General features: G+C 51.3%; 1 protein-coding gene across 1 annotated transcript in view; it reads right to left on the minus strand.

The window, feature by feature from the left end:
- CFAP46 (cilia and flagella associated protein 46) overlaps window positions 1-12450 on the minus strand; it is a 123207-nt gene that overhangs the window by 71869 nt on the left and 38888 nt on the right. Inside the window, exons 21-25 of the mRNA XM_031949402.1 lie at window positions 9528-9671; window positions 8767-8874; window positions 7834-8018; window positions 4070-4605; window positions 2582-3193 (exon numbers count right to left, since the gene is read on the minus strand). Coding sequence (XP_031805262.1) covers window positions 2582-3193; window positions 4070-4605; window positions 7834-8018; window positions 8767-8874; window positions 9528-9671 — 1585 coding nt within the window. The remainder of the gene's footprint in view (window positions 1-2581; window positions 3194-4069; window positions 4606-7833; window positions 8019-8766; window positions 8875-9527; window positions 9672-12450) is intronic.

Genomic DNA, 12450 nt, shown 5'->3' on the forward strand with positions numbered 1-12450 from the left:
AGTTAGTAGGTTGGGTTATTGGATAATTTATTATTGTTTGTAAAGTGAATGGAATTTTATGTAATATGGGGGAAAGGTTTTGAATATTTAAAGGTGGGATTATATGAATTTGTTAATGTGTTGGTGTGTTGTTGGGGAAATAAATGGTAGGTTTTATTTGGGTGGTGAAATTATGTGTAAGGTGAGTGTTGTGTATAGGAGAGTAATTAGTATGTGTGGTGTGGGTGATGGTGTTGTATGTGGTAAGTTGAATGAGTGTGGAAGTGTGTGTGTGAAGGTTGTATTTATTATATGTGTATGTGGTGTAAGATGTTGAAATGATTGTAAGGGGGTGAAGTGTGATTGAGTTTTTGAATAGTGTTGTGTGTGAGTAAGTGACGAATTTGATGGGTTTTGAGGTGTGTGAGTGAAAGGTGTGATTGGTGGGAATGTGATGAGTGTGTGGTAGTGAATATATGATGTGGGTGTGTGTGGATGGATTGGTATTGATGGGCAGTGAAGGACCATTTTGGAAGGTGAGTGTTGTGTTGTGTGTGATTGGTAGAAATTTGGTTGATTGATGGGTTGTTTAAGAAATATGATGGTTGCTGTATATGAAATTTTAACTTGTTGTTGGTAATAGCTGAGGATTTGAAATGAATTATGTAATTTGTTGAAATTTGAGTTCATGATTATATTGTGAATGATAAATTGGTATAAATTTAACTAATAGGAATTTAATTGTGAATATAGTGTGAAAAATGATAGGATTGGAAAATGAATATGTAAGGGGAGAAAAATGATGAAATGGGAATAAAAGGAAAATGGTGTGAGCTGTGTGGGTAGGAAGTGATGTGGGAGTGATGATGTGTGTGTGTGTGGGTGGGTGTGGTGGGGGGTGGGTGTGTGGGTGGGTGGGTGCCCACGGGGCCGACAGGAAGCTGGTCTTTGGGTTCTAGGCCTGGGCCAGGGCCCCCCTCCTATCCCAGCCAGAGCAGGGAGGAGACTGCAGGAGGCCCAGCGGAAGGCTCTGAGACAGCAGGGACCTAGGCCGCGCTGGGGGGAGGAGGCCCCCGGGTCAGGGCTGGGGGGAGGGGCGCTGGGAGGCTGGCGCAGACGCTCTGTGACTTCTTGGGCCGAAGCCTTTCAGTGGCTCCGCCGGGGAGCGGCTGCTCCCGGGGCTCGGTCCTGAAGCCCCTCCCGTGGGCTCGAGCACCGCCTTGTGGCGGGTGAGGACCACGTGGGCGTGCCCAGCCCCCCTCGGCACGGCAGAGGGGGCGGGGCCCTGAGTTCCCATCGGGCCTCAGTCATGCAGACAGGCCAGTTCCGGTCTCTTCCAAATGCGTTTGGTTCTTGTCTCCATTAGCCCGAGATCTCGCTCCCCCACCGCAGGGCGCCACCAGCTGGCGGCCAGAGGCTCCCTAGGATGCTGCTCTTCTCCGCCTCCCCATTCCTCTCCCTTCTCCAAGCTCCCTTTACCCAAACACCCTTTCTAGGCATTCTGCCGTTCCTAACACCCCTCCCCGCCAACCACGGCTCCGCCATAGCTTCTGTCCAATCGCCTGTCCCTGGGATGGTCCCACCCCCAGTGCGTGGCCACGCCCCCTGGTGGCCCCACCCTACCACGTGGTTCCGCCCCCAGGTGATGACCCGCCCCCGATGAATGGCAGTGCATGGTCCTGCCCCTTGTGAATGGCTCCATCCCTAAATGGTCCCGTCCCTAGGGGAGACCTCGTCCCCAGGAGGTGACCCCGCCCCAGGAAAAGGCTCCACTCCTAGAGGAAAGGCCCTGCTATATGAGGATCGCCCCACCCCTGGGGTAACACCTGCCCCTGGGTGGCGCCCCCGGAGGCTGACCCACGCCCTAGAAAGGCCCTGTCTTGAGGGAGGGCCCTGCCTTGGGATGGCCCGCCTTGGGAGGGCCCCGCCCTTGGGGATGGCCTCTGTCCTTGGGGAGGGCCCCTGTCCTTGGGGATGGCCCCGCCCTTGGGGAGGGCCCCCGTCCTTGGGGAGGGCCTCTGTCCTTGGGGATGGCCTCGGTCCTTGGGGAGGGCCCCACCCTTGGGGAGGGCCTCTGTCTTGGGATGGCCTCTGTTCCTTGGGAGGGCCCGTCTTGGGGATGGCCCGCCCCTTGGGAGGGCCTCTGTCCTTGGGAGGGCCCGTCCTTGGGAGGGCCTCTGTCCTTGGGGATGGCCTCTGTCCTTGGGAGGGCCCCCGTCCTTGGGGATGGCCCCGCCCTTGGGGAGGGCCTCTGTCCTTGGGGAGGGCCCCCGTCCTTGGGGAGGGCCTCTGTCCTTGGGGATGGCCTCGGTCCTTGGGGATGGCCCCGCCCTTGGGGAGGGCCCCCGTCCTTGGGGATGGCCTCTGTCCTTGGGGAGGCCTCGGGTCCTTGGGGAGGGCCCCACCCTTGGGGAGGGCCCCCGTCCTTGGGGAGAGCCCCCGTCCTTGGGAGGGCCTCTGTCCTTGGGGATGGCCCGGGTCCCTTGGGGGCCTAGGGTCCTGGGGAGGGCCCCCCTTGGGAGGGCCCCGTCCCGGGAGAGCCCCGTCCTTAGGGGAGGCCTCTGTCCTTGGGGATGGCCTAGGTCCTTGGGGAGGGCCCCACCCTTGGGAGGGCCCCGTCCTTGGGGAGAGCCCCCGTCCTTGGGGAGGGCCTCTGTCCTTGGGGATGGCCTCGGTCCTTGGGGAGGGCCCCCGTCCTTGGGGATGGCCCCGCCCTTGGGCATGGCCTGGCCCTGGGAAGTGGCCCCTCCCCTGCAGGAAATGGCTTTCCTGGCCCCGCCCCCCAGGGCCCCGGCTCCCTCCCGGGCCCTGACCTGACTCTGGGTTTCCACCTTGTTGATGGTTTTGATGATCATCTGGATGGACTGCTTTAGCTTCTTCCGCCAGAAGGGGGAGCTGAAGAACGGGAAGCACGTGTTCCAGTAGTGGCGGGTGGATTGCATCACCAAGCTGAGGTTCCCGGCCAGGCCCGCGTACCTGGGGAAAGAGCGGGACCTCCAGGGGCCTCCCAGGACTTTAGGCCCTGGTCCACTGAGACCCCGGGCCCACCCGTGGCCTGGCGCCGCGCTTTGTGCAACCAGCAGCTTAGGAGACTGAGGGTTCAGGGTGTGAACAAAAGGCCCCTCAGAAAGGTGGGATTGGAGCCCGGCCCCTGGCAGTCCCAGGCCGGCCCTCTCGGCCCCAAGGGCCCGCCGGCCGCGCCCCCCCCCGGGGCCTCCTCAAACTGTGCTTCCGTTAAAGCGGGAGAGAGAACCGGGGCTCTGGGGAGGGGGCAGGAGGGAACCCGGCTCCCAGGGCGGCAGCTGCGGCTCCGGGCAGGGCGGGGGTCGCCCGAGGCGAGGCAGACAGACCCGCCCACGCTGGGCCCCTCCCCCTCAAAGGGGCCAGAAGCCACCGCCCCGGGGCTCCGACCTTGGAGACGCGCCCGAGACCAGGGGGCTGCGATGTCTCAGAGGGGCTGAGTGAAGGTGAAACCCGAGCCGTGCGGGGCATGTCCTGGCCGCCCCTCCCTGGGGAGGCCGACTCAGAGGGACCCCCTTTGTCCTCTGGGGCGGGGAGGGGGGGCGGGCCTGGCGCTGGGCTTTGGGAGGAGTGCGGAGGAGCCCCCCCCCGCAGAAACTGCCCTCTGCCCCCCCCCGCAGAAACTGCCCTCTGCCCCCCCCAGAAACTGCCCTCTGCCCCCCCCCGCAGAAACTGCCCTCTGCCCCCCCCGGGTCAAGTCTCCCTCCAGCACGGGGGCCACCGGGGACCGGCACGCTAAGGCCTGAGTGTCCCAGAAACCCGGCGCTAGCCCAACACCGGGGAAAACTTGGAACCAGCATTTAACTCGGGGGGAAAGGGCACCTGGGAGGGCCCAGAACAGCCCAGGTGCCCTCGGGCTGAAGTCCATGTGACCTCCAATGAACCGAGCATGGGGGGAGGAGGGGGGGAGGACCACTGGCAGGCCCTGGGAGCAGGAAGGAGGCCGGCCGCGGAGGGGTGCCAGGAGTGCTCCCGGGGAGGCCGAGGAGGGAGCCTGCCCCTGCGGCGGCATCCGAGGCCGGGAGCACCCAGCAAGGTCTGTCTTGCATCGCGGGAGCAGAAGAGTCACCTTCCTGGGGTGGGGGCGGGGGTTTGCTCGGGGAAGCAGCCCCCGGGCCCTCTGCCTGCCAGGGGAGCCCAGCCCCCCTGTTCCACCTGCGGCCCAGGCCCTCATGTCTGCCACCTTGGGGCCCCGGGCCCAGCCCCTTCCCTGTCTCCATGGCTTTCCGGGCCCGGCCAACCCCTGATGCTGCTCTAGAAAGGTTAGCGGCCCTGGTGCGGAGCCTTCCCTTTCCTTGCAGCTCCCATGAAACCCGGGCCCTTGGGACCCAGGCTCCGGTAACCCCCTGGCAATGGCCCTGGTCCGGAGGGAAAGTAGGGTCACCCGCCCGGGGCGAGGGGGACCGTTCCTGGCCCCCTCCTGGTGCGGCTGGGCGGTCCCGGAGCACACGGGGCCCTTTGGGGCGAGGGCTCGGCCCGGAGCCGGGCACGGGCCACCCGCCCCAGGGCCTGCGTGCCCACAGGCCTCCCAGGAATGGGAGGTTGCTGGCCCCCGGCTCGGGGCACAAAGAGTGGCGGCCTGGTTCGGCCTCCTCTTGGCTGCAGCTGTGGGCAGGAGGCTGGGAAGGAGCAGACCGGGCAAGGAAAGAAAGGGGGGATGACCATGGAACAGCGTCCAGCCGGGAGCCAGGCAGAGGGGCCAAGCGAGAGCGTCAATACAAATGAAGGAGGCGCCTGTCTCTGAGGAGAAAGGTTTGGCTGGCCCCAAAAGGGAGACCCAAGCTCCACGTTTCCCTTTCCCTGTTTGGTTCAACCTCCACTGTGCAGAAAACCCATAGCAGCCCGCGGGCAGAAACAGAGGGAAGTGAAAAACACGGGAAAAGGAAGAGACAAAAGGAAAGGAGGAAGGGAAAACCTTGGAAGGAGCTCCCGCAAAATGGGAAGAACAGAGCGTGGTCACATAATAATATTGAACTTGGGCGGCCCCACATCAGTGGCTCAAGTTCCGAAAAGAAAGGATGTGGTTTCCCAAAGTATAGGTTTTTTTTTTTTTTTTGTTTTTTTCCATTTTCTTCAAAAGTGAGTAATGTGGAAATATTTTACATAAGAATCAGACACACAGACAGAAAGAGACAGAAACAGAGGGACAGTGACAAAAACACAGGGAAATAGCCAGTCAGAGACAAAAAGATAGAGGAGAGAGGGGAAAGAGAGAGGGAGAAAAGCAGGGCGGTGTGGGGGGGGGGGAGCTTCTCTTTCTGTAAAATGGGTAAGAACAGCCCCCAGCGTGAAGATCGAATGAGATAATGATTGTAAAGCACTTAGTCCGTGCTTGGCCCACATCTGGTAAGCACCAGGATTTCTGAAAGTCATATTTGGATGTGGTTTCCTCAAAGTGATTAGGAATTATTTTATATTTTTATTATTATTGTTTTATTATCATCCTTTTTGTTATTATTATCTTTATAATGTTCAGTGATTGGGAGGTGGGTGAGACAGGTGCACCTGCCCCACAAGTCAGGAGCATCAGGAGTGGCCGGCATGGCAACATGTATTAAAAACACCTTCTTTTGAGATGTTGCCTCAGTTCTCCTATTTGTAAATAATTGAACTAGTGATTTTCTGGGATATTTAGGGGCTGAGGTGGATACTCTAAAGATTTCTTGCCTGCTACTTTTGGAAGGCAGCGGGCCTTTCTGGTGTGTAATTCTGCCTACTTGAGTGTAAACGTCTAGATATTCAGTAGGTGCTCAAACTTTGCCACCCAAACCTTAAGGAAGGAAAGAATGCTTTGAAAACTAGAAAGAAGCAGGGGAAGCTAATGACATCACTGACACCCTGAGAAGAAAATATGAAGCATCTTATTACAAAAACAAATGATTTATTTAATGAAAAGAGATAAACAGGGAAACTATACTATGTGTCATCCATATTATTCAATATTGTTTTAGAAATGCTAACAATAGCAATAAGAGAAGAAAAATAAATGGAAGGGATCAGAATGGGAAATGAGGCAATAAACTCTAAGATTCAAGAATTTTTACAAAGAAGTAGGATGTAAAAAAACCCCACATAAATCATCAGAATTTTCATATATCACCAACAAAATTCTGCACAAGAGAAAGCAAAAAATAATCCATTTAAAATAACCGTAGGCAATATAAAATACCTGAGAGTTTACTTGCCAAAACAGACCTCGGAATTATATAAACACAATTTATAAAACATCCTTTATACAAATAAAGATTTAACATATGTATAAAGATTTGTACCAAAAAGATTTAAAATTAATTGTTCCTGGTTTGGCTAAGCCCATGTCATAAAAATGACCATTTTGCCAATTGTTTATTCTATCATCCCAATTAAATCACTAAAAAACTAATCTGTTGAGAAGTGATAAAATTCATTTGGAAGGACAAAAAGGTCAAGAATATCAAAGAAACCGAAGGATGGAGGTTTAGTTGTACCAGACCACGAAGTATATTACAAAATTATCTGGTACTGTTAAGAAACAGAAAGGTAGACCAGTGAGATAGACTAGACATACCTACCTCATAGTAACCTTATGTGTGATCAATTTTAAATTTCAAATTTGAGGGATATAAATTCATTATTTGGTTTTTAAAAATTGTTGTGAAAGCTAGAAGTAGTCTGTATCTTAAACCATGTGCCAAGATAAGATCAAGATAGAAACGACCCAGATATAAAGGAGGATAGCATAAAAAATAAACTACAAGGACCTGGAACGTATAATCTATCAGACTCGTCAATAGGAGAACAATTTTTGGGTAAACAAGGGATAGGTGGCATCATGAAGTGTGAAATGGATAATTTTGATTATAGTAAATTTAAAAGTTCTTGTGCAAATACAATCAATGAAGCAAAGATTGGAAGGAAAGCAGGAAATGGGGGGGTATTTTCATGGGCAATCTCTCAGATAAAGGTTTCATTTCTCAAATACAGAAAGAACTTTGTCAAATTTACAAGAATATGAACCATTCTCTTACTTGATAAATTGTCAAAGTATATGAACAGGTAGTTTTTCAATGAAGATGTCAAAACTATATGTAGTCATATGAAAAAATGCTCTAAATCGTCATCGATTAGAGAAAGACAAATTAAAATAATTTTGAAATATCTTATACTTATCAGGGTGGTTAAAATGATAGATGTCCCTCAAATGGGAAATGGCTAAACAAGATGTGGTATGTTTTGATGGAGTACTACTGTGCTATAAGAAATGATAGTTTCAGAAACACATGGAAAGGCTTGGATCTACGAAGGATATCAGAAGGAACTGATAAATAGATACATAGTATGTTTTTCCATATATGTATATATACAGCGTAGAAATATATATTACATATATGCATATATTTGTGTTTAATTGTAGCTTTCTCTAGGGTGAGGTATGGAAGGAGGAAGAAAAACGGCACGGCACAGACCAAAAGAAAACTTAGAAGGAAGCACAGAAAAGCTGGATAACTTTGAAAACAATGTATCACATAGTTGTTTTTTAAACAGTTTGAAATGGAAATTCATGATATGATACTGACTCCTCTCTTTATATTCAACTGTGTGCAAGGGAATTTTTTTCTCATTTTAAATTTAAGTTTAAAATGAATTTAAAAATTAAAAAAGAAATTCAATTTCTAAATTAATTGCCTTTTAATCAGCAAAATTGGTTTGAAAACTACCAAGCTGGCTTCATCCATTATGGGATTACAGGTTATTAGAGCCGCTGCCAACTGCTTAGCCAAGAGAAGTCTGGGGGCACGTGGGGTGGCTGGCACCCTTTGGGGTGGCCCTTGGGGACTGGCATTCAGGACTTACTGATCCGGGAACTTGACGTCCTGCTGGTTATCGATGGATCTGTTCTCCTTGCTCAGGACCATCTTGGCCAAGGCCATCACGCTCCCATGGTCGTGTAGCATATAAGCAAAATGTGCCAGCCGCACCAGGCTCTGGATCTCCACGAAGGGGTCTGTCCAATTGCACTCTGAGGCCATCTTCACCACCTACAGCCACGAGAAGTGTACCGGACCGGGGACATCCAGAGTGCTGACAAAGAAGCCTTGGCTTCCCACAGCCCTCCTGCCCTGGGTACAGATCTGGGGTCTCATGGCTGTTAACACGGGCCCTCAGCCAGCAGTCACTGGTGCTTAATGAAGTCACCGGACCAGGCACTCAGTTGCTGAGAAGAGTCCCAAACCTGCTCCGTTTGAGTCAGATGGGTAACTCACAACACCCTTTGCAAAGGGAATCAGGCGAACACATGGAATGACCGCGTGAAGGGTAAGAGCCAATGGAAAATCTCGCAGGAGAAAAGCCCCTGGGGCTTCTCCATCAAAACATACCACATCTTGTTTAGGGGCTTCTCCGGCCTTGCCACGCCCACACAAATGTGGCCATTGTCTCTTCAGTTGTACGCGGCCCCCTCCACAAGTGAGCTAGTCTCTAGGGAGTCTGGGGTCCAGGGGCCCCTCCACCTCTCCCAGAGGCGTCAGAGGAAGACTGGGGGAGCAGAGCACTTCATGGGGGCGGAGTCTGCGGCTTCCACATGCCCACCTCTGATAAAGACCAAGCCTGGGGGGCTCAGCCGGCAGAGTCCAGCTGTTCTCTCACAGGGCTTCTGCTGCTCTGTGCTCCCACTCAGGAGCCTCTGGCCACCATTGGCCCCGCAGACCCTGGGAGAGGATGCCCCTGAGACCACACCACCCGTGCTCCCCCTGCAGTCCCGGCTGCCCCCGAGGGATGGCAAGGTACCTGGGCTAAGGGTGGCAGGTTGAAGTCCATGAGACCCAGCCCGTTGCAGGAATACATCTCTAAGGCAACCAGCACCTTGCTCATCTGCGCCTGGCTTTCATTTGTGCTCTGAATGGGAGGAAGCGGCACGTGCGGGTCAGGAGCAGGCCCCGGGTGGGATGGACTGGCGCCAGGGAGGAACCATGAGGCCGGACGCCAACAGTCCGGCCTTCGAGCAGCTCCCCTTCTGTGGCTGGGCTGGCATTCCTGCACCCTGGGCCCAGGGTCCCCCTTACCAAGGCAGTGGCCAAGCCAGCAGGGCCCAGGAGCCCCGGGACCCTTGAGGAGAGCCTGCTCCCTGAGACAGGGGCCTGGGAGGAGCCCGAGGAAGGCCATCTCTCACAGCCGGAAACAAGCACCGAACAAGTACGAGTCAGCCTCCTCAGAAGGGCCTTCCCCACCTCACCAACTGCTCCCACCACTGATCGGCTCTACCTTCCCTGTCCCTGCACCCCCACCTCGGGCACAACCCCTCCTCCATCATCATCATCCTGCTCCCACCCCATCATTCACACTCATGCCCCCTTTATCACAGTCCCTCCCTCAGCTCCTCATCTATGCCCACACTCTCCACCTGGTGCCCCTGTGCCCTTGCCTCATTCTCCTCGCCCCTCGCCCACCATCCGGTGCCCTTCCCTTCATTCTTGTGCTCTCAGTTGCCCGCCATTTCCTTCCACTAGCCCGATCATCTCCCCACCCACCCTGGGACCCGACCCTCTCACCTCGTCGTCCAGCTTGCTGCCAATCTGCTGCTGAATCAGCTGCTTGGCCTTCACCCAGGTGGCGAGGAGCTGCTGCCGGATGCCGATGGGCACTATCTCTTGAGGCAAATTTCCATTGGTCAGCGTGAGACCAAAGTCACAAACCTGAGTCCAAGACCACGAACGGGCAGACAGTGAGCCCTAGACCAGCCTTTCAAAAGCAGCCTTTGCAATTCCCCCCCATGGAAAGCCTTGGGACCCGATTCTGAATTGCCCGGAGCACAGTGCAGGGCACACTGTGTGCCCTGGGCCCGTGGGTGGCTCCACAGACGGGGGGAGGCCGGGAGACCTTGCTGGCACTGGGAGCACTGCCCACGCACAGTTCTGGCTCACAGCCCCGGGTGGGGGGGCACTCCCCGGGAGCAGGGGTCTGGCTAGTTTCAAGGGGGTTAAAGAATGCTTGTGGTCACTCCCCACTCCAGAGCGGGGCTCCTGGTGTCGGGTCCAAGGCAGAGGGTCCCGGTCACAGAAGAGCAAGGCCGAGGAGCATTTATAGGCTTGCTCTTGGCCACAGGGGACCAGGGCCCGGTCGTGGTTCTGGGGCACAGAAAAGTGCTTGTGGAGGCTCAGGGGCCAGGGCCCTACATTCTGCACCGGAAGCAGGGAGCTCCGGACAGAGCAGCATGAAAAACCCGAGATGGCGCTGCCCTTGCCCCAGAAACATAGTCCAACTTTAACGTAAAATTAAGTCAAGAGGGTCAGTTAGGGACAGGGTCAGTGGACAGAGCAGCAGCCTGAAGTCAGGAGGACCTGAGTTCAAATCTGTCCTCAGACACTCAACACTTCCTAGCTGTGTGATCCTGGGCAAGTCATTTCTAACTGCCTCAGCAAAATAAATAAATAAATAAATTTTGGGGAAAAAAGTCAAGAAATAGGCCCCAAAAATGAACAAACAACAACAAAAACCTGATCGTGACAAGGTGCATTGTAGACAGAGAAGAGAAAGACACAAAAGTCAAAACAACTGCATTTTTAAAAGTTTCAAAGAAAAATCTGAATGGGACACAAGCTCAAAAAGATTTTAAAAATCAAACAATTGAGGTAGAGGAAAAATTGGAAAAAGAAATGAGAGTGATGAAAGAAAATTATGAAAAGAAAGTCAACAGTATGCTAAAAGAGTCACAAAAAGTACTGAAGACAATTATCCTTAAAAAACAGAAGTGGCAATGCATTGTTGGTAGAGTTGTGAAATGATCCATCCATTGTGGTGAGCAATTTGGAACTATGTCCAAAGACCTATCAAACAATGCGTACCCTTTGATCCAGCAGTGTCTCTACTGGGCCTGTATCCCAAAGAGATATTAAAGGAGGGAAAAGGACCCACATGTGCAAAAGTGTTTTATGGCAACTCTAATGGACTTGTAGCAGCCCCTTTTTGTGGTGGCAAGAAACTGGAAACTGAGTGAATGCCCATCAGTTGGAGAATGGCTGAATAAATTGTGATCTATGAATGTTACGGAACATTATTGTTCTATAAGAAGATCAGCAGGATGATTTCAGAGAGGCCTGGAGAGATTTACATGAACTGATGTTGGGTGAAGTGAATAGAACCAATAGAATATTGTGTACAGCAACAAGAGTATGTAATGATCAACTCTGATGGACTTGATTCTTTTCAACAATGAGATGATTCAAGGCAATTCCAGTTGACTTGGGATGGAAAGTGCCATCCTCATCCAGAGAGAGAACTATCAAGACTGAATGTGGATCAAAGCATAGTATTTTCATCTTTTTTTTTTTTTTTGGTTGTTTTTGTTTTCTTTTTTTTCATATTTTTTCCCTTTTGATCTGATTTTTTTCTCAGTATGATGAATATGGAAATATGTTTAGAAAAATTGCACACATATAACCTGTATCAGATTGCTTGCTGTTTTGGGGAGGTGGGAAGGAAAGGCAAAGCTGAGGCCCACATACACTAAGGACAGCTTGGAAAGTCGGCATGAAAAGTTTCTCACACCAGCGTGTGTGGGAACTCTAGGAGTTTTCAGAGTCACTGAATCAACAGTGGAAGCAGCAGGACCCACCACCATAATAGCCACAGTGCCAGTGGTAACAGTGGTGGCTTCTGGAGGTTTCAAGCAACAGATGGTAAGGGGACAGAAGAGTTAAGTAAAACTAAAAGCTGAGTAATAGGCTGGGGAAAGGAGTAGGCTATAGAAAAAGATTCTGACCATAGAAAGTTACTATGGTGATGAGGAAGATCAAAACACTCATTCAAAAGATAATTCAAAACTGCTATATTCAAAGCCTTCAAGGAAAAATAAGCATTGGCCTTAAGCTATGTAAGAGCTCAAAAGGGATTTTGAAAATTAAATAAGAGAGAAAAAATCGGGAAGAGAAATGAGAGCAATGCAAAAGGAAGTTTAAAAAAAAAACCTAATGAAGAGAGAAGAATATCTTGTAAAAATTGGTATGATAGAATTTTTAAAAAAGGAATGCTTTACAGTTAAGTTTGAGAAAAGGATCTCTGTGTCTGGTATCTTATCCTGCCATAAAAAAGATAAAATTGGCTAACTGGGAAAGGAGGTACAAAAGTTCACTGAGGAAAACAATTTCTTAAAAATTAGAATTAAGCAAATGGAAGCTAATATTATGAGAAACCAAGAAACAATAAAATGATGCCAAAAGAATAAAAACATACAAAACAATGTGAAATATCTTATTGGAAAAACAACCCACTTGGAAAATAGATCCAGGAAAGATCATTAAAAATTACTGGCCTACCTGAAAGTCATGATGTAATCATTATCTAGTTATGAGGCTAGACATCATCTTTCAAGAAATTATCTGAAAAAACTGTCCTAAAATAATCAATAACTTTAATAATCTAGTGTTTGACAAATCCAAAGACCCCAGCTTTTGGGATAAGAATTCACTGTTTGAC

The sequence above is a fragment of the Sarcophilus harrisii genome, chromosome 2, assembly GCF_902635505.1.
Source record: "Sarcophilus harrisii chromosome 2, mSarHar1.11, whole genome shotgun sequence".
Taxonomy (NCBI): domain Eukaryota; kingdom Metazoa; phylum Chordata; class Mammalia; order Dasyuromorphia; family Dasyuridae; genus Sarcophilus; species Sarcophilus harrisii.